The sequence below is a fragment of the Typha latifolia genome, chromosome 7, assembly GCF_019914945.1.
Source record: "Typha latifolia isolate L0001 chromosome 7, TyphaL0001v2, whole genome shotgun sequence".
Lineage (NCBI taxonomy): Eukaryota > Viridiplantae > Streptophyta > Magnoliopsida > Poales > Typhaceae > Typha > Typha latifolia.
The window spans coordinates 2920508-2942461 of NC_133092.1; the positions used below are offsets into that span (position 1 = coordinate 2920508).

At 39.1% G+C, this 21954-nt stretch overlaps 4 protein-coding genes across 8 annotated transcripts; 2 read left to right on the forward strand and 2 right to left on the reverse strand.

Annotated features, from left to right (window-relative positions):
• Positions 1–130: 130 nt before the first annotated feature.
• Positions 131–5365, reverse strand: LOC140791954 (probable uridine nucleosidase 1). Its single transcript, XM_073142687.1, has 9 exons — positions 4982–5365; positions 3735–3850; positions 3544–3603; positions 2474–2656; positions 2218–2322; positions 1054–1150; positions 849–956; positions 629–764; positions 131–547 (listed from the first exon to the last, which is right to left on the reverse strand). The coding sequence occupies exons 1-9, from the start codon at positions 5058–5060 to the stop codon at positions 439–441; spliced, it is 993 nt and encodes a 330-aa protein (XP_072998788.1). The 5' UTR covers positions 5061–5365; the 3' UTR covers positions 131–438.
• A 1665-nt stretch (positions 5366–7030) lies between these two features.
• LOC140791832 (transcription initiation factor TFIID subunit 12) lies at positions 7031–13312 on the reverse strand. 2 transcript variants are annotated; one of them, XM_073142496.1, is made up of 9 exons: positions 12702–13304; positions 11231–11395; positions 10447–10746; positions 10210–10317; positions 8904–8978; positions 8641–8719; positions 8466–8530; positions 8287–8322; positions 7031–7498 (listed from the first exon to the last, which is right to left on the reverse strand). In XM_073142496.1, the coding sequence occupies exons 1-9, from the start codon at positions 13248–13250 to the stop codon at positions 7376–7378; spliced, it is 1500 nt and encodes a 499-aa protein (XP_072998597.1). In that variant the 5' UTR covers positions 13251–13304; the 3' UTR covers positions 7031–7375. The 2 variants fall into 2 exon arrangements, with proteins under 2 accessions (XP_072998597.1, XP_072998596.1); XM_073142495.1 differs by having other exon boundaries at positions 10210–10746; positions 12702–13312.
• Positions 13313–13419: 107 nt separating this feature from the next.
• Positions 13420–16540, forward strand: LOC140791834 (uncharacterized). The gene is made up of 5 exons (XM_073142497.1): positions 13420–13758; positions 13855–13961; positions 14418–14919; positions 15288–15403; positions 16120–16540. Exons 1-5 carry the CDS (start codon positions 13510–13512, stop codon positions 16322–16324), a joined length of 1179 nt encoding a protein of 392 aa, XP_072998598.1. The 5' UTR covers positions 13420–13509; the 3' UTR covers positions 16325–16540.
• Positions 16541–17388: 848 nt separating this feature from the next.
• On the forward strand, positions 17389–21700 carry LOC140791918 (sialyltransferase-like protein 1). Of its 4 annotated transcripts, none has more exons than XM_073142644.1 (2): positions 17398–19152; positions 21391–21700. In XM_073142644.1, the coding sequence occupies exons 1-2, from the start codon at positions 18049–18051 to the stop codon at positions 21448–21450; spliced, it is 1164 nt and encodes a 387-aa protein (XP_072998745.1). In that variant the 5' UTR covers positions 17398–18048; the 3' UTR covers positions 21451–21700. The 4 variants fall into 4 exon arrangements, with proteins under 4 accessions (XP_072998744.1, XP_072998745.1, XP_072998747.1 ...); XM_073142646.1 differs by lacking the exon at positions 21391–21700 and adding an exon at positions 20351–20647; XM_073142645.1 differs by lacking the exon at positions 21391–21700 and adding an exon at positions 20360–20647.
• The last annotated feature ends 254 nt before the right edge of the window (positions 21701–21954 follow it).

Consider the following 21954-nt stretch of genomic DNA (forward strand, 5'->3'; position numbering starts at 1 on the left):
CCTGCTTCTTTCATCATACATGCTTCTTGCTCTTGAGAAGGCATCCTAAGGAAGTTCGATGAGCAAAACGTTTACATGGATTGTTTTGTTTGCCTGACCTAATAGGAATGTAAATGTAACAGGCATCTCATAACAGTAATAACTCATATCTCTTGAAGAAAGATAAGAAAAAGGGAAAACAATGTGATAAGTAGCTCTCAGAAGAACAGCTACTGGAATTGTTACATTTCAAGTTTGCAATGACCTGAGCATTATTCTTAAGCATGATGTATAAGAGACGCAGATCATAACCTTAATCAGATATGCAGAAGTTGAGGTTTCAATCCCAGAATTGAGAATAAGTAAAGAAGGGGGTGGGGGGGATTAACAGGATGACTAAAACCTCCACCTTCCACATTTGCCGAACTATTTGACAAGCAACAATATATGCATCAAATATCATGGTTTCATAAGCAGCTCCTTGACATATCCAAGAGCCGCAGGTACATCAACAGTCCATGCAACAGAAATTGGTTCATAGTCAGACCACGGGTTACTTGTATTCCACCTGCAAGAAGAAGGAAAAAGGTCATAATAGTCATAGGAATAAGAACAAGAATAGTAGAAAAATATTAAGGTATAATCCTACTTCTTCAATCCTTGGTCCATCAGTGTATGTCCCACACAGATGCCCTGTGTCTCAACTCTCACAACGCCCTTTTTGAATGTAAAAAGATCTGGACGCACTAATGCCACGAAGCAGACAGGGTCATGCAGGAAGATACCTGAATTAGGAGACTACTCTAAGTTAAGCCATCCGAGATTGCATCAGAAAGAAGAATGAGAAGGTGGCACAGGTTTTAATCTACCATGGACACCATCAGATTTCACGTGCCAGTCTCTGTAGAACTTGCACATGTCACAAAGGAGTTGTGAGTACTTCCCTTCCGAACTTCTTAGCTCTGCAAGATCTGCATCTGAAGTCGGAGCATATTCGCAGTGAGTGTGGTTGTGGTAGTACCACAGTATGAACATAAAAATGGCATGTTACAGTATATGACATGAGAGACAAACCTGTCAGAGTGACTTGAGTGGTCACGTTAATGCCAATTACAGCAATGTCAGCTCCAGAAGTAAACACAATGTCAGCTGCTTCAGGATCTCCGTATATCTGCAGAAGAAGAGTATGTTAAGCAGTTGGCAAGTTGCACCCCTTTAGTCACCATGAAACTAAAACGGCTGTTTGATCATTCGCATCTAGCAAAGCAACCATGGAAAGGTAAACAAAGCTTCCATCAAAGTGAACTTATGAGAAAAAATAGGATCATTTAGAAACAGTACAAGTATCGCCACCAATGTATCAAGGTCAGATAATTGATAATACGTATAGAAGGGTGCACATATTTGGTTCAGACCATGACACCAATCTTCTGTCATGATATTCACATCTACCACCAAAATATAAAAGCAAGAAGAAGCAGATGAAAAATGTCAAGAATAAATACATGTTCACGGCTCAAATTGAAGGAAGCTTAGGGACATGACAAGAAACCATGATGAAGAATGATGGGAACAAGTTTAAGACTAAAAATAAATAATCTTTAGTGGTCTCAGGAGATCTTTCATATACCTGCTTTGAACAGCCTTTCAGTAGGTGAGACTCAGAACTGAAGTGTTTGTTAATGTTTAACATATGAGGAATATATACTTCTTAAAGAGAATTTACAAGACAATTCAGATGTAAACAAGAGAACAACTTTTCCCTCATTTTCCATTTACATAGGAGTTACTCTATCAGCCACCTTCCATTGAAAAGAGAATAATCCGCATACATAGCTGACTTAATTGAGCATGATAGCATGATATGCATAGGTAATTTGACTAATTTCTAGACACATGAGCTCATTAAAAACAGATTCAAGATGATTTAATAAGGTTTATTTTTTTTATCATCAATAGTGTATCCCCTGCAGCATTAGACATGATTATTTGTCTGATACTAAATTTGAAGACTCCTTGCTTCCTTGGATTCTCTTAATCAGTAAGGATTCATTTTTTATGGTCCAACATTTTTCTTTGAACATGTGACTACCACAAAAGTAATCATATAATAGGAAACAATCAATTGCTCAGGTGAAAACTGAAAAGAGCACAAATATCAGTCAAAATTAGGATTTCTACTGAAGATGATAAGCAAGACAATATGATATTGCAAAAACCATCTCCAAGATATTTTACATTTGCTTCAGCAGCAGGGTTGACATTTCCAGAAGCAAAGAAAGCTCCACCAAGTACAACAACTCTTTTCACCTTTTTCGCAAAGGAAGAGTCTCTTTTGATGGCCTAGACAAGTAAACAAAGTACTTCAGTCATGAATCTAAATACCACAATGGTGGATGTGAAATCACTCTTAAATAACATGCCAAAATCATTTTGGAACACATTAAGGTATTATGTTCCCATTTCCGATACTAAGAGACCATGCAAAACTTACCAATGCTAAGTTCGTCAAAGGCCCCAATGCAAGGATAGATACCTCTCCGGGATACTGAGAAACCTTATCAACCAAGAATTCAGGAGCACCTTTGTCAACCTTTTTACCTATAGGTGGTGGAAGGAATGTATTCCCAAGGCCATCAGATCCATGAACAAAGTCAGCAACACGTGGCTTCTTTCCCTAATTGAAAAGAAAGTATGTTTAGATGATATATAAATATATATATAATCCAACTAAGAGAACATATGACAACAACATATGGAAGTTTTAATCAACATTTACTCTTAGCAGAAGCAAGTAACTATGGAAAAAGAAGTTCTAAAAGATGCTGCTTTATGTCCAATTAGATACTTTTCCTGCTCTGCGTAACTGCCTATACCAGATTCCTCCTTATTCCTACTTTATTTCCATAAGTAGAGTGTGCTCTTCCGGAATGTGGAAGGTTTGCATAGTCTAAGCCTGCATATCTCAATTCAAATGCAACTGTAAGCTGCTCAGATCTTTCTTTTGCATCAGCAAATGCATATTATGTGTCCATTTCCATGCTGGGTGCAATAAGAAAGACTACACACTTTGAACTCAACTTTGGCATTTGGTGAGTGGGAGAAAGATGCCCAAAGAATGAAAAGAGACTGTTATTTCATTTGAAGATGAGCTAATCTGATTAGTGCAGGATGATGATTTCAAGAAGAGGGAATAACAATTGATTGTTTCATTTATACTTTACAGGTAATGCAATGTTAATTGACATCGTTGTATTATAGATGCCCCCAGAATGATTTAAAGTTTAAACTTCAGAAAGTCTCCTTTTCTGAAACTATTAAGATTTAATAACTTGAAGCCTATAACAACCTCAAATGTCACAAAGTAGGAGCAACATTATAAGAAATGTACATGTACACCAAAAATAGTATCAGCCATATTTAGTTTCAGGTATACCTAGGTAAGGGACTCTTCAAATGAAAAACACACACCACAAGAAAGGTGAAAAATACTAAATCAGGAGATGGCCTTTTATATGTCTAACAAAGACTAAAAACTAATATATTCCAAAGGAATCTGCATACCTTAAGAGGCATGGGGTTGCCCTCAGCTACTGGAACTTCAGGATGTTCTGCAATTTCACACTATCCTTTTACACATTATAAATCATAAGTAATGATGAAGTGATGAATGTGTAGCAAACAGTCAAATTTTAGAAGGAACAAATTAAGAAGCAGCTTATGCCAAACAGAGTCTTACAGTCAGCAGTACATACCAGCAGCAAAGCGTTGCGTGTAGCATCGGTCGTACTGACATTACCAAAAATTGTTGTCAAACCTATAACTTCAATATCTTCTGATTGAAATGCCATCAAAATCGCCATACTATCATCTGACATCAAAGCAATATGCAGAAGGAAAATAAAGAAGGACGAACTATCAAATGAATCTTGGAGTCAGAGAATTCAAAAGGTCAGAAGAATAAGGAATAGTGGAATTGATTAATTAAATATACTGTAACATGTGAACACCGAAATATATGAATTAGCCTTTAAAAGTTCCACTCATATTTTGAAGAGGTGCAACCATAAAAGTACACAATGACATGCAACAAATTGTACTACACATGACTGCAAGCAACTCTAATGTAAGGGCCTATCATTTAAGTTACTAAAAGAATATAACTGAAGGAACGATACTTCCCAAAGGGACTGCACGCAAATATGTAATTTATGAAACAAGAATATATAAAATTGCTAGCATGTTCCGGTAAGATGCACAATCAGGCTCACAAGTTAGCCTCGGCTGTGGTGGAGGAGTATCATTTTACACATCTCCCAGGGCCCTAAGTTTTGTCGAACCAGCAGTCCCAAATCCCAACTATTTTCATATTGGTTCTGTATTGCATCAGTTCTGTGAAGAAGAAAAGGTCCCCAATTGCAAAGCTAAAATCTAAGCGTAAGTAGTATGGACTAAGGAGGTCCTTCAAGCACCATGAGATGAATAAGTGGAACACAATCTCGTCACCAGGATAAATTATCCAGAGACTGTGACTACTCCAAGTTGGAAGACTAACATCTATTTGGAAACTCACTTTCTACAACGAGTTGTTCGACATCGAAAAGCTCCTCATTTATCTTCTTGGATTACACAAACCACGAAAAGCTTTAGAAAATTAATACTTTTATTGTGATATTACCCTGACTGACTCAAGAAATCAAACAACTTGAGAGCAATCCAGTGGTAAGAAACCGACTGGAGAAACTCGAGATCTAGTAATCGAGTAATTGCACATTCAAATTCCGGCGAAATCGACGAAATCAAAAGTTGAAATTTTCTTATCTTTTCCAAGCTAACCATGTGAATTTAATATTATAAACGAAAAGCAATCAAACTACACCGCCAATTCAACAGTGAAGCTAGAAGCCCTTGTACGAATAACGAAATCAGGAAATCAAACAGAGAGCGACACAGATCGAGGAAGAGAGGATCAATGCAGCAAAAGATAGAGAATAATTGTTACCGATCCCGGGATCCGTGTCGATGATGACCTTCTCGCGTCCGGCATGGTCCTCGTTGTTCTCCCTAGACGATAGATCCATCTCTCTCTCTCTCTCTCTCTCTCTCTCTCTCTCTCACACACACACACACACACATACACACACAAACTCTCGTATATAATCCAAGATTCAACCACTCCGCTCTCCTTTTCTTAGAAAAGAACTTTTCCAGCTCGTGTTCTCCTAAAAGACGGCTGCTGGCCTTCTGATTTTTTTTGGTGGATCAGACTATTCTCCCAAGAAACGTGGCGTCCTCCCATTGGATGGCGGACTAATGCATCGGGGAATCTCGTCTTGCAACATAAACAACGCCACAACATGCACACACTAATGCCCTGTACCGTTGTGCCGCGCCGTCCTCTTTCTCCATCGTTTATCCCGTAATCGATTGCAGCTCGAGTTTGTCCGTGCCTTTGATCGATCTGAAGCATTCAGCGTTTTGCGGGATGTTCGTATTTTACTCTATTTGTTTTGACTCTGCTTTAGGATTAGGCTTCTTTCCTTTATGTCTTACTTTATATTAATAAGATTGTGTACTAAACTTGTGGGCTGACTCAAGACTCTCAATTTTTATTTTTATATCTCCTGTACTCGCTGGCTTTACTAGTTTGTTTCATCTGTAGTAATGTCTATTACAACTAAATAACCATCACTCTATTTTTTTTCCTTATTAATTTAGTATAATTTTAGAAGTTAATGAATTATACTAGTCTATAGGTTTTAATTTACTATACCATATGGGTAAATTAAAAATAAGTTGTGGAAGGACCAGTTTAATAATAATAATAAAAATTCAGCGATATCATTGAGTTTTACCTGACAAAGATTTATCGATTATAAACAAATTGTAGTGCTATATAATCCATGATTTAAATTTATTGCGACCTCATCGCCAGTTGTCTAACTAACATATATCCGAAATAATTGATCTCTTTATTTAATTTATAATTAGTTTAAACAGACTCATAATAATAATAATAATAATAATAATAATTTTGCTAGCAAGGGGGACACACCACGTGGACGCTTGCCTCTCTTGATCTCTTGTGAATACGCACACATGGGATGCTGCGGACCTGGTACCACATTAAAAGCAATGCATCGGAAACACACGTCTTCTCGTAACAACTAAAAACCCTTGTCATACTCGTCACTCGTGCCACTTGAGTATTAATATAAGGTTTAGTCCGTATTTTATTAGTAAAATGTAGATAATGTATTAGATAATGTCATTGGTATGAGCAGGACGTTTTACTTGATGACTCAAGGATGATGATACTTGGACAGGATAAGTACTAATCGCTGTCGAATTACCTAGATCTCGATGGCTTGGCAGTTTTATAACCAGAACTTTTGGTAGGTAGACATTATAACTTGCATTGTGAGGATCAAACCATTCGTCAAAAAGGGATATATTACTGGAGAGCAGATACCAACTGTTCCCTAAGGAGAGGAAGAGACATATTCTTCCACATGTTCAATGGAATCTCGCTTGTGAGTTAAAACCAAGGATGGCCGTGCCAACGGCATACCGGCACGTGGCACGAGGGTGCCGCATAACATCCCTCCTAATGTATCGCCACTCACCATCGACCTCGTCACCGATTGTCGCCCGCCGATCGCTTCGTGCCCTAGCCAGCCATCGAGAAAGAATATATATATATATATATATATATATATATATATATATATATATATATATATATATATATATATATATATATATATATATATAACGATTGGGTGGGTTAAAAACTTAAGTTACATATTTGGATTCGGATCACGACGATCGGCAAACGATGGCAACGACGACTACAATGGCAAAGGTGGATATCTCTTACCTCTTTCTCTCATTCTATTACGGCACGGCTAGTAAGTGCCGTGCCGACCGATGGTCGACACGGTCCGTGCCTGTGGTATGACCATCGTTGGTTAAAACTAGACAGTAACTACTACTACTAAAATTAAAATAAGAAAAAAACTAGTACAAGTACCCCAAGCACATCAGAATGTTACTGTAACTATGTAAAAATATTTATAAAGCCTACCTGCGATAAATCCAAAATCTTGTTCTAAGAAATGTCATACGACTGGTGCTATTAAACTGTGGCTACAAGATGAACCTTTTGCAAATGGAACAAACTCCACAGACCACAGCTACAACTTTCGGATCTTGAACTCCAACTGCAGGCCTTTCCCATGTTCCATGTTGTAGAATGTCATCTCTTTCATCTTTTTGTATTATTGATGCCGATTGGGCCATAAGCCCAATCTATGGTAAGAAGTTTGCAGTACGGTAGGCAACTTATATATAAAAGCCTTAGGGTGAACCTTTTTTGCTTGAATTGGACTGTTTTTTATGCATTTGGGGAACCTACCAAAGAAGCCTTTGGTGTGTGAGATTTCTGGTTAGCTGCAGCTTGCACAGCAGCGGAATTCTTTGCGTTCCCGCTATCACTTGTTCCAATCGATTTTTTAATCTGTAAATAAACACAAAACAAGTGCATCCATGCATTAGCAACCAAAGAAAAATTAAAAAGTCAGTATTAGACTGAAACCAAGGTAGCATGCAGAATACCTATGTCTAGGTTTTCTTATAAAAGGATTGATGGCTTCTGCTATACATTGAAAAATGGTATGAATGACAATAGAAAATTGTATGTCCCTCTAGTCCTTTGAATGCAGGCGATGAGAGAGCAATCTAACTTGCATTGGAAATTAGTCAAATTATACCACTTTTCTATGTATTCTTTTTCTTCTTTCCTATTCATCTCCAGTTATTGATATATTTCCTAGGAAAATTATGATATGGCCGTTATGGCTGATATATTTCCTTGAATCCTCGTTCTTGAAGATGATCAAGCTTCAATCTCTGGCCGTGCAACAGAAAAAAAAAACTGCATACCAACATTCTATTGTTTAATAATTTTGCCACTTTAGAGTTATTAAATGAACTTCCTTCAGCAAAATGAAGAATAGCATGTGAAAAATAAAATGATAAGCAATTGCAAATTTAACTCCTAGTGAATCTTATTCCCCACAAAAGGGGATGAATCTTTTGATCACACACTGAACAATCATCAAACGACAGCTAGGGCCGAGTTTCATTTGTTCAAAGCTTGTAAATAGGCAAAACATATGAATTCTCCAGGGTATAGAAAAAGATATAACACTAGTATACTATAGAACCACAAAATTAAAAAGAGGAATGTAAGACAAAAAAGAAGTAAAATTAGTAACTTCTGCAGAGAGAGGAACTGACTCATACCACAGTGAGTCTCTCCTTGTGAATATCATTCATGTGCTGTCCATCATGCCCCAAAAAAATCACCAGAAGAAGATCATCAGACATCATATCAACTTGCAAGGGAAAAGCAGAGAAAAAGGCAATAGAAAAGATGAAAGGGATCTCTCCTTCTATTCATCTCACATATAAACTTACAATACCTGCTTCTTGTAGCATTTGATCTCATCTCCACCAAAACCAGGCATTGTCATATTCCAGCTCCTCTCTGCAAGCAAAAGTACAGCTCTAACACAACCATATATGAAAACAAACTGGGAGGAAAATAGTATTGAGGACAAAATCAATCATATGAAAAAACAGACTGAAACTGCTTACCAACATGGAGTAGTATGTCTTTTGATTCTAGCATAGTTGACTTTCTATGCTTTGCCAAGGAGCAAGCATATGTGGTAATCTGTTCATGAAACGATAATTGACAGAAGACGGCGATCAGTAAATATAAAAACTTCAGAATTAACAACCATGTTTGTGAACTTCCTAAACAGGAGATCCTGAACTCCATATTAAATGAACTAACAAACTCAAGGAAATCTTCACCAATCTTGAAGGGAATTTGTAGCTTTTAGATCCAAACTCACCGATTCGAGAAAATCTTCAGCAATCTCAATGAGAACATCTTCTACATCAGACTCCAACTTCTCTGATGGATCAATCTGCATGAAGAAACATCAATGAAGAAGATTGAAGCCTATTGTCTGGTGCATTCTTCAAAAGTGAACAATTGTAATCCGTCAGGTGTGATTATGTTCAATTAAATCAATTTCCACATCAAGGCAATAGGAGTAATCCAAACCCATCATGATAGCAAGTAAACTTTCTTTGCTGCTAGCTGATTGCATTAAATAAGCAGGATAGTTACTTCCAAATCATAAAATAGTCAAGTCTGTTTAGGTGCAAAATATCAATTGTCAAACTTGAAGGAAAAATTAGTATGTTAGATGGAAATTCAAGTCTAATGGATGCCTAGTAGCCAGTACCAGGACTTTTGGCCTTGACCAAACCCTGACTGATACTGGCAGTTTGGCAGATAAAATTTTCCTGAATACGGTCTGATGTCCAATAAATGGATGTTGTGTGGGTTTAAAACCTGGATGGAGATGTGATTGCAATCCCTCAGAAATACAATAACATATATACAATAAAATCCATGATAATCATAAAAAAATTCTTGGTAGAAGTCTTCTTAACTTCAATTGATTGCATGTCAAGTTTAAGTGGTAGTTATAATTTCAATGAAGATGGAGAAAGGGTGCGGTGCACAGTAGTTGGCACTCAAATTGTAACTTCAAAGCCAATGGCTGCTTTCTTATCAGTACGTTCTACAAGACAGAAAAGTGTACGAGGATAATCCTTCACAGAGATCTCCAACAACATGTGCAAGACTTACGCCAAGGAAAAATTAGCAGAGAATTGATGAACTGAGAAAAATAATTAAGATGGTAAATTTATCAGGATGAGGTTTCTATCCATATGAGCTTTAAAGTCTAACACCACAAAAAGGGCTCATTTTGATTCCTTTATGAGTTTATAAATCAATTTATCGACTATAAATTTCCCATTACTTTCTGTGTATGATTTTTTTTACACTTAAATACTCTTGCTTGGCATAATACTTTTTTCTTTCTTATCTTCACTTTTTACGTTGTGGAAGGACAAGTAAGATTCAAATGAAAGAGGGGACAAAATATCTCACTATTATTTAAATGCGATTATTGTCTCTATATTCTGTGTCTTTATTTAAATAAGAAGATGAAGAAAGAACACAGACAGTGCAAAACAGGCCCTACGATTCAAGGTATATATAATTATTCTTGTCTCTAAAAACATTGACCAAGATTGCAGAATATCCATCTAGAAATATAATGTGAGACAAGTCTAATGCACCTGGGTAACCAATTCCTGGATGCTTCTTTTGCTGAGTATGTGAGTACCAGATTCTGAAGCATCTGTAGTAACAATAGGTGTGGTAGTTCCAGATTGGGCAACCCCAGCCTGTAAAAGAACGGGAGAATTGGATTTATTAGCAGTCGATGCAGGAGCTCTAGCAGACTGTTGTTGTAGTTGCTGGTTTCTATGTGCAAGGTATTGTTGATTATGTTGTTCTTGTGCTAGATGCGATACCAAAGGTGGTTGTTGTTGCTGCTGATGCACTTGTTTTTGTTGCAGGTGCTGTTGGGATGACGGCATATTTTGCTGATGTGAAGTTGCAGGCAGGGACTGTTGGAGATGGTATGGTCTCGGTTGCAGAACATGTGGCTGTGCTTGTGGCCTATATGAAGAGGAAGGCATAGAAGGTGCATGCATTTGCTTTCCCTGAGGTGATATCATTGACTGCTGTACAGGTTGCTGACCCTGTGGTAAAACTGATGCAGAATTTGGAGCCATGGAAGAGGCTCTTGATAAACCATGACTGGGAAATTTCTGCAGAAATAAGAAATGAAAGAATTATGTTAGTATAAAATCATAAAACCAAATTATTCCACAAAAAACTTTAAAAGGTTGCCTCCTAGCAAATTGATATAACCTGAGCAAATAAAAAGCAATACTAGCCAAGCAACACCTAAGTTGGATACAAGAGCGCTGCACCAATTATCCCATGCAATCACCATTACTGGTCTTGAGAATTATCTTCAAATTAGACTAATATAATAACATCCCACCCAGCCAGAGCAGGGGGGAGGTGGGTCGCGAGTCTACTAACTATGTTTTGACAGTTGACACACATCATAAAAGCTTCGCATGGAACATCATAGATCATTGATTTATCTAAAATTACTATCTAATCCATTAACTAAGCAAGGAATAACTATATTTAGCTGGATCAATGAGAGATGCAGTTTTCTAAGCAAGCAAGAGTCCAAATTATATTACATAATATTATATGTTAAGTAGATTCTTCACTTACTTGTGGATTTAATGCTTGGTTAGCAGATGGAGAAGCTGATCTTACTGGTGGTTGACCAAGTCTCTGTGGTTGGGGACCTGAAACTGCAGTTGGCCGCATCTGGGAAGCAGTACTAAGAGAACCAATCATTCCGATATTCTGAATACCCGGCATTGGTTGTCTGACCTGAAAGTCAAAATCAGAGTAATTGGTAAACAACAAATGATACTAAATAAGTAAACTTCGAAAAAAAAATTATGCACTTCAATGCATAGGATAATTATAGCCTAGGAAACTGAGTTTTTGACCAAACTATCCCTCTTAAAAATTTCTTTTACGTGTCTAATATATCTACCAGGCTAGTGTGTTCCAAAAATAAGTCGCTGACTGAATTTGTGACTTTCAAATATAAGTCATACACTAAATCAGCAACTTATATAGAATTTTCAAATCCTCCAAAAAGTTTGCCAGGTGTCAGAGAGAAATTTCTATATAAATTATTTTTTGGTTCATTGACTTTCAAATATAAGTCGGATCATCATCTTACATATAAATTCCTCCCTCAGATTTAATAACTTTTTAAAAGGATTTGAAATTTCTATATAAGTCACTGATTCAATCGGTGACTTATATTTAAATATTGTTAACCGGGTTAGTAGTTTCCAAACACACATGCTTTTATATTTAAGTTTAGAAATAAATTAAAGTGCAAAAAATTATGGGTAGACTTAAAAGAGTCAAAAACTCTAGGAAACTCTATGACAAATTAAAACAAAGTACTAAGTAGACAAATTATTAACTTAAAGGTTAAGAACCTCAAAAGTCAAAGCAAAGAGGCCATGTCCTACTGCAGGGCGGATAAGCTTCAAAATCAAACTTACTCTAATTTCTTCTCAAGTATTGTTGAAATTACAAATGTCAGCACTAAGTTCAGGAAATAAGTGAAAGATCGTTTCAGTTGGACAACCAATTTTAAGAGCCTTTTCAAACAATACTTTGAAAGCAAAAAATGAAGCTAAAAGTGGAACCAACATATTCAGCGGTCTATATCCAGTAAGGAATAATACAACATAGTAAACAAGGATATAATCTAGTAGATTGATTTAATTGTATTGGCAGCATTGTGAAGCCTATATAGCTCTTAATACATATGATTTTTATGATAAGAAGATAAAAATAGGGAGAATTGTTATCTATCCTTGTTATACTGAGCTAGCAAATTCTGCAGATCCTACCACTAGAAATTTCAGTTCATTGATTGTCTAAACAGAAAGTCTAATACTCTTATAGGTACTTATTTCTTTCTTTCCAATGATGCATAGAATAGAACGCTAACAAGTAGCAATTATTACCAACCCTTGGATAGTACATATATCAGCACATAACTTAGAAATGTCATGGCAAAAACAGAGAAATGCCACTAATACTGCAAAGTCCATAGTAAACAACTGGAAGAGGAGTCAAACAAGAAAGCAAAATCTCAAACCCCCACCTGGGCATTAGACGCCGGAGACTGCTCCGTTCCCCTATGCAACGGACTAAACGGTTGGCTAAATGATGGCGATGGGCCAAAGGGGGGCAATGTCACGGGCGGCTGCGAAGGACGTGGATGGTGAGCTGGCACCCCAATGGCGAGCCCGCCTCTCTGCACCAGAGAAGGAGAGGACGAGGACGATGGAATAGGAAAAGAAGAAGACGAAGAAGGCGCAGAGGACGACGAGGAAGACGGGGAGGAGGAGAAGTGGGGGTATGGAGATTGGGGTCGGATTCGACCAAGAGACAGCCTCTGCTGTGCTTGGGGTTGGTTTTGGGTAGGGATTTGGAGATTTTGAGGGTTTTGGGTTGTGATTGTGGGAGTAGAAGTGGAAGACGAGGGCGGAGGTGGTTCGGGGGCTGGAGGAGGGGGTTGAGATGGGGTCGGAGTTAAGGTTTGTGGTGGTGAAGCCGCCGTAGTAGTTGGTGGTGCCTCCGACGATGACGGTGCCGGTGCCGGTGCCGTCGCCGGCTTCTCTGGCAGCGGTTGTGGTGGGGTCTCCTCCATGGCGTTCGACGTTTGATCTCTGAAATCGAACCAAGCCGCGAGTTGGGAAATGGGAATCCAAGCTCTTATTGAAGAGTATCTATGGGCCTATCAGGCCAGCCCGCTAAGAAAGGAAAGCCCGATACGAGTGTACAGAGGAAGCGTGCTACCACACGTGCACTGCACGTAATTAGAAGTGGTAGAGTGTGAGAGCAGCCGCCTTCGAGAGTTCGAGGTCCTTACCTCATCGCCGACGGACAAACCTACGAGCGCGACAAAGATGGGGAAGCGCGGGAAGAAGCAAAGAGAGTCGCAGAGATCTCGTCACCTTCTTCCTCAGGGGGATGACGAAGACGGCGACGACTCCTTGCCTTCCTCCGCTTACAACCTCCCATCGTCACCCGGAAAAGAGGGCGACGAGGACGACGCCGACCTCATACAAGAGAAAGAGGAACAAGAAGAAGGGCACGAGGAGGGTTGTGCCACTGAATCTCCATCTAAGTTCCATCTCTATCAGATATCGGTCCAGGTTGGCATTTCGTCGAACATCTCATCTCCCCCTTCCTTTTCCTCGCTTTGACTTAGAAACTTTACTTAGTAACGCACCCTGCTGGAACTTATGCAGTCTCCTAAGGGAGACATTAGCTACATGCAAAAGTTCTTCTTGATGTACGTTGGTGGAAGGTTCCCAATTCACTTGCAAGAAGACTTTTGCGGCACCGCGCTTCTCAGGTGTGGATGTCATTTCTCGATTCTATTTTATATGTTCTTTGCCATTTGGAGTGCGTTGTGCATTTAACTGAGGAATGTGGAGAAACTGGTAGCTATTTGGTTAATGGAATATAATTTTGAAAATTTTATTTGATCGTGAAAAATTGACGTTTTATGCTCATTCTACTGGATAGGATGGCCAGTAGTGAACGTAAATGGGGGCACTAGGGACTCTTTATGCTTTATGAGATGCAATAATGCAACGAAGTCGTTCTCTAGGGCATTCTTACGAGCATCTTGTGGTGTCTTGGTTTTCTTATCTGCTTATAACATAGAAAAGATTATTCTACTCTGGAACCTTGTCTGTGAATTCTAGATATTATAAGGACTGCAAGTAATTTTATGCGTAGCTTTCACTTCTTTGAAATATTAACTTCAATGGAAGTTGTAAAGTTGATTTTCTTATCACTTTGGCAGTACGGAATGGCTCCGCAGTGACCCAAGAAGAACATCATTGGGTCTAGATTTGGATCTTGAGGCACTTAACTGGTGCCTTGAGAATAATCTAAATAAAGTTGGGGCGGATGGGTATTCAAGAATCTCCCTTTTCCATGGAAATGTTTTGCAGCCGCATGAAGCCTGCATCGTCAAATGTGAAGTTGAAGATCTCATGAGAGGTGTTGCTTTAAGTGAGGAAGATGGTTCTTCAGAAACTGTCGAGCTGACTAAATCAGATTATTCCTTTCCGGTGAGCTCAACAAGTTCAACCATGTTACAGGTTGCACTGCCCAGCAGAGACATTGTCTGTGCATTCAATTATAGCTGCTGTTGCCTCCAAAGACGTTCAGAATTAGTTTTGTACTTCAAGCATGCCTTTAGAGCATTGTCAAAAAATGGTGGTATATTTGTAATGGACTTATATGGAGGTAGATCATCAGAATGCAAGCTACGTCTCCAAAGGAAATTCTCCAACTTTACTGTAAGTCCTGTGAGACAATTTGGGAGTTTCCTTTTTTCTACTTATCAAAGTGCCTAGTATTTCCAAACCAAATCGTAAAAGAGACAGACTAGCGCTGTTCTTGACAAAAAAACGAAATTTGATCTCCTGTATATAGATAGAGTCAGGGAGACATATAACAGCATCTGCTGTCGGAAAGACACTCTACTAAGCAAGTTAACATTGACTTTACATCACTTAGTCTTAAAAGATTTATTAGCAGAGGGGCTTGGAATCTTTGTCTACTTGGTTTTCTTGCTCATTGCTAGAGCTTCCTTCATAGTTTAAATTGTTTCTTACGCTCTCAAAGATATTTGGAGATTTTCCCTCACTTTTATCTATGAATGCAGTATATCTGGGAGCAAGCAGAGTTTGATATCTTAAATCGCCGGACAAAAATCAGCCTCCACTTCCATCTTGGAAATAAGAAGATAATACGACATGCTTTTACATATCATTGGCGCTTGTAAGTTGCATCTATAATACTCCCTCCAGTGAATGTATGATGGTTATTTGTGGATTTAAAATGTCACTCACTTGACATTTGCATGATGGTTGTTTGTGGATTTAAAAATGTCACTCAATTGACACGAGTTCATGTAGAGTTGAATCTGCATATATTTTTCTTTCATTTCTTGCCTCACCAACAAATGCTTATGTCTAACCTTTTAATCCATATATTAGCTTAGCTTCTTATTTTATTCAAAGATTATGACATAAACATGGAAAAATCCATCAGGCTTGCATGTCTGAAAATTCTGTAAGAAATTATCAAGGCAAAAGAATACAAGTGTCCCTAAAGAAGCATCATAAGGAGAACAGTGTTGATGCCTCTCAAAGACTTGCATCCACTACTTGCTAGGTTGATTTGGATGACTAGTTGGATATTGTGCAATTTCATTCTATTGCATATGTTCTGAACCTTCCATTACGCGAAAGAATGCTTGTGGATTCTTTTTCCCGTGGATTTTGATAAATTCTGGATCTAGAAAATGATAATGGAGTATTTTTGTAGTTGGTGATACAGCAGTATATAAAAGAATGAAAATAAAATCCTTAACTACCAAAAAACTCATTTCTCAAGTGCTCTCCTTGGTATGAATATTTGGGTTGGATTATGTCATCACAGAAATTCGGTCTTCATACACGACAGATTAAGTCTATTAAAATTTGCTCTTGCAGATGGTCACTGCCAGAAATCAAGGACTGTTTGGAGGAGGCTGGATTCAAATCCATACATTTTTGGATCAGAGAGATGCCAAGCACCCAGCTAAGTGAAAATGTGGAAGAATTTACTGTTGGTCGTGATGTCAAGTATGAAGAATTGTCATCTTTCCATCAGCAAGATGCTTGGAATGCATATGTAGTTGGTGTAGCAAATGTGTAACTGATACGTGCAGCTACGCTGCATCTCTCATAACTATAGGCACAACACGTACTTACGTCAATCTGTGATTTTTTCCTTAGACCAGAAAAACTATAGTTATAATTTCTGGTCGTTAATCCCACGAGGCAATTAGTCTAGATCAAAGATTTTGCTGTGATGAACACTGTACATTCCATTTGCAATTCTGAATGTAATTTGGAAATTCCTATTCCTTTTTGTGCTGCTTGCAGAAACTCTGGTTACCACATACTTTGTGGAATTATATTCAGACTCTTGTGGTCTTGTGTGCCTTCAGTATTTAATTATGGGAAGAAAAAAAAAAGGAACATGAGGCCCAGGTTTTCCTGGGGCAGGGTTATAATTTTTTGGATAGCCACCAAACGCTCTCGAAATTTCCCGGTCAAGTTGTTTCTCAAAAAGAGCTTTCCTTATCTTCTCTAGAATCCGTGACGCAGTTGATTACTTTTTAGATCCATATTCATCTTAATTTTTTCTTTTCACCCATTGGTTTCCCTGTCCTTCTTCTTATCCAACTAGGCTGCATCTTATCATGTATAAGAATAAATAAATGGATCCAATCCAATGAATCATATAAGAGAAGAAAGGATTGCCCGGGGAGAAGCTTCCCCAGAGCAGAGCTCCCTCGGTTATCCCTGTCAGAAAACTAACAATTGCGTGTCCATCTAGGAATCAACGACATTAACATCATTTCCAAGGCAAAGAGTATACAAAACGAACGAATGAATAAAGATCCTTTCATCCCTTAATAGTAAACAATTTTGGCTCATAGTTGGTTCGAAACTTAGAATGCATACCATGGTCAAGATTGGTGGGTGGCGCCGTATCAGAAGAAACACTGTTATGGTGTGCTCGAGGATCAACTTATATGGATGGGCTCCAAAATTGTTGTTCTTGAAAACATTACACTAATGGAAGGATACCATCCATCATATTCATGGGACCCTCCATAAATCTACATCCGAAGCCTCCTCTTGACTTCCCATGGACCTATAACAACAACAGCAAGGAAAATTTATACTTAATTAAGATGCAGATAGGAAAAATAATAATCAAAGACCATCTCCCATTCTCCCTACCCCAAAAAAGATGGGCTTGTGGTTGTAAACATACTACTCGGAGAAGGCAAGAACAGGGGATTTCGGATCCTGCCCAGAATGTTAGACTCCAAAGTAATTGGTCCACCCACCACGCCACCTCATCCAACGTAGCCGCCCGCGTAAAGAAATGGGATTCAGTACACTACTATATGCAGGACTTGCTACACTAGGTACCTGGCAAATCAAATTCTGCCGCGTCGTACGAATCCTGAGATACAGAGGATCCATTAGTGGGGAAGGAGGAGATCCCGTATCCTGATATCCAAGCTTATAAGAGGCTAAAACCGGACCAAACCCCCAAAAGTAAAGCTTAAGCTGCCCCCTAATTTTTAAATCCCGAGCCCTTCGTTAAAAAGCAAACTCCACTTTGTAACCCACTTTGCCATGGGCCGTCTCTCCGAGCTCGTAGCTCCGAGCTCGATCCAAGCTCTCTTCTAATGGCGGCCGAAATCCCGTTCTCCTAACCCTGAGAGGAGGAGGAAAAGCTCGTAAAGGTGGAATCTTTTCTAGACCAAGTTGCAAGAATTCTCGGATTCGTGGCTTTCTTACGTTTTCCTCGACGGGAATGGCGGTTTCTTCGGGATCTTTATCGATTTAGGGCACGAGATGAAGCGGTCTCTGCGCTTGCCGTTTAGCCTCCTGGTGCTAATCGCCCTCTTCTCCGTGCTCAGCTTCCGCGTGGCGCTTCGCCGGGGCATATGCGGCGGCTCTGCCGCGGTTGCCGTCGCCGCGGCGGCAGCGGACACGAATCTCAACGCGACTCTCCTTGCTCTCTCCGCCATCGACCCCGGCGAGGCGGCGATGCGTAAGGACGTCGACGACCTCCTCGACGGCAACTTCCCCGCCTCCGTCACTGGCCGGAGTGCCCGGTCCCGATCCACGTGGCGGCGCGAAAACCACCGCGATCGACTCGACCGGTTCCCGAGCCGTATCTTTTACCCTAAGGACCAATTCCTCCTCCCCGACTTCCGCCGCGCCCTCCGCGACTGGTACCGTCGCCGCCGGTTTCATCCTCCAATCATGTCCGAACTCGTTGACCTCGTCAAGCGACCCCTCGATCTCCACTACGGCGGCTCCACGGGAAATAGTCGGGTCCCCTCCTGTGCCGTCGTCGGGAACAGTGGCATCCTCTTGAAATCCAACTATGGCGACCAAATCGACGGCCACGATCTCGTTATCCGCCTCAACAACGCCCCCGTCGACGGCTACCTTCGCAGCGTGGGATCCAAGACCCACCTCTCCTTCGTCAACAGCAACATCCTCCACCGCTGCGCTCGAAGAAAGAGTTGCTTTTGCCACCCCTATGGCGAAAACATCCCCATAATAATGTACATTTGCCAAGCTGCGCACTTGCTTGACTACACCGTTTGCAACTCTTCCCACAAATCTCCTCTCCTTATCACGGACGCTCGATTTGATCTCCTCTGTGCGAGGATTGTAAAATATTACTCTTTGAAGAGGTTTGTGGAGGAGACAGGTAGGTCGCCGGAGGAGTGGGGGAAGACCCATGATGAGGTGATGTTCCATTACTCGTCGGGGTTGCAGGCGGTGATGCTTGCAGCTGGGATTTGTGATAAAGTTAGCGTCTTTGGGTTTGGGAAGGCGGCGGAGGCAAAACACCATTATCATACAAACCAGAAGGGGGAGCTTGATTTGCATGACTACGAAGCGGAGTATGCGCTTTACCGTGACTTGTCCGAGAGGCCGCAGGTAATACCATTTCTTAATGAATCTGTATTTAAGGTTCCTCCTATTGTGTTCTACCATTGATTGGAATTGTTGGGTTGCCACGATCATGGTGTGCAAGTGTAATTTTACGAGAAGTTGAAAAGAAAGAAGAAACTAGTTTGTTAGATCCAAGCCGAATTGATAGTTGTTGATGAGATGGCAAAACTATTCCTTTAGCAGTATAATTGTACTGTGAAGAAGAAATTTTGATGTAGGCTTAATGTTCTTGTTTCCTCAAAAATATGTATAGTAAAAATGGAGAAATATTATTATTTGGAAATCTAGTTGATTGGAAGTCTCCATTTTATTCAGATGTCATATCAAGCTTCACGAGTAACTTTTGATCTTAATCCCTTCTTCAGTATTAAAATGACCCATGTTTTGTTCTATTGTTTACTTTTATTAGTAGATGTTCTGGGAATCGCACATCTTTTATTCTATATTAGTTGTGTCACATGGAATTCCTCTCAGTGGGATGGGACAATACTGCTTCTTCCTTTTCCTATTTTCTTCCATAATGTACTATGTTGGTGTCACATGAGGATTACAGAGAAATGTGAAAAATGCTACCTTCCCTGTTTGGGTCAGTTGTTTGCTGATAATTCTGTTGTTCTGATTAAGATTTTTTCGAGTTTAAGCCATATATAGCATAGGAGTATGATATTTTGTTTATATATAAACAGCAACAGCGATCAACTTGTAGTGTGTATTCAGGTTGTGCCTTTCAACTGGATGTTTGTTTGCCATTCCCATGAAAGCTCAATCTTTGGTCTGCCCAACTTGCATGAGTGGTCCAGCAAGTTCATGTTAACTGCATATGAATCATGTTATTTTAGTCATGCAATGTATATTTAGGTGATATTGACAACATTGTCCTGCCCTGTGATTCTCTTCTGCACAATAATTGGATTCCCTATTACTGTAGTTCTGGAGGTACACATAAGATCACTTTCTGTTTATTGAGCATCTTATCTGCACCATTAAGTTAATTTGGCAATGCACGGTTTAGTCCTTATGTTGTTGACCTTTTTGGATCTATACTCCAAATATCTTTTTAAGATTCTTCTACTTGTGTTACTCCAGCAACTGAAACATACTTAACATTTTATCTTGTTGGCCTAAGATATTTAATGATATACTTGCAAGTTCTGAAAAGTGGCAACAAATGCATTTTTGCAAGTTACTGTAGAGCTGGAATCAATGGAAAAGAAGCTTTGCTGCAGATAAAAATTGAGCCTACTTGGGTTGAGAACATCATTATTGTAAAGAAATACCTGGTAGCGATCATTTCACCTGAGTGCCATCAATAGGATTGTGAAGTAAAATGCTGATGGAATACGGTCTGGAAAACCGGCAAGATTTTACCAGAGATACCTTTTGGAACTGTGCTATTAAAATTATTGCTTGGGCAGATGGAAATGAAAATTTAGATGTATGACTGGATTACTATTTCAAATCTCAACAATGTTTTGTCTCACTGAAATCTCCTGGTAGCCTGGTCTCTAGTATCTGCTAACCTTTGTTCATATGCTGAGCAATGCATCACAATAGCTGTCAATAGTTCCTGTATGTCATTAAATGTGCGTCCATGATAAGATATACTCTATGGAGGAAGAATATGGAGTGAGCATTATTGTTGGACACCTAATATCCTTCATGCTTTATTTACTACAGTTTTTCTCTTTATGCCTGTTTTTTATATAGTAGTTCATTTTTCTTTCTCATTATTTTCTCCTTTTCTGGACATATTTCTTTCATCTATAAATTCTGCAATGGTTTATGCACTTCTCTTTTGTTAATGGGTTTACAGTGCTTGTCAATTTTGTAAAGGACTTGTTTGAAGCTGACATTCCTAATTAGATTTTTTCCTTAACTACTACTTTGGATCTTGCTTGATGAACTAATTGAAGTCTGGTGAACAAATTGTAGCAACCTAACACTCTGAAATGGCACATGAGCCTTTTGTACTTCTGATGACATTGTAGATTCACAGTTCCATCTCCAAACATGAAAGGCCTTGCAAGGCAAGGAATGTAACCTAAATACCTTCTAAGAAGCATTTTGAAGACTACATCTACTACTGCTGTGGAGCTATTCCTAGATCTTATCTTAATACAATGTAATTTAAGTACACGTGGAAATGCTACACTGTAGTTCTTTGTGAAACCTTTTTTTTCTGTTCTTTTTTTTGATTAAAAGTTCTTTGGGACACTTGGACAGGAAACTTATTTGCAGACACCTCTGTTTCAATTTTTACTGGCAGAAGAATGTGGCAACTAGATAAGTGGCTGACTTTGCTGATCATTTGCATGTCTCTAGTAATCTAGCTCCATTATACAGTCTCAGGATGCATAACATATGGTCTACCTCACAGTTCATGTGATGTTGTTTGTAATATTCTTTAGTGGAACACCACATGATTGTTAAGCAATGATACAATCCCACTCACATGAATAGCTTTTCATGTTAGAAGAGTAAAGAAACTACCCACTTGTGTGAGATAATATAAGCACTTTGATTCTTTTTCTTACTCCTTTTCCCCCTAATTCCTTGATCATCTTGCCCCACACAACCACTACAGAAGCAATTCACTTGCGGCTGGGCCTTCTGGTGGGTAGTACTCCTTTCTTTGGCCAACCCCACAAACTACAGAAGTATAGTATGGTGGCCAGGTGGGATTTTTATAATTTAATTATATTTAAGTTTAGTATATAAAGTGAGGGCATATATTTTCTACGGCCGATATATATTTTATTTTCTACGGCCAATATATAGACATGATCA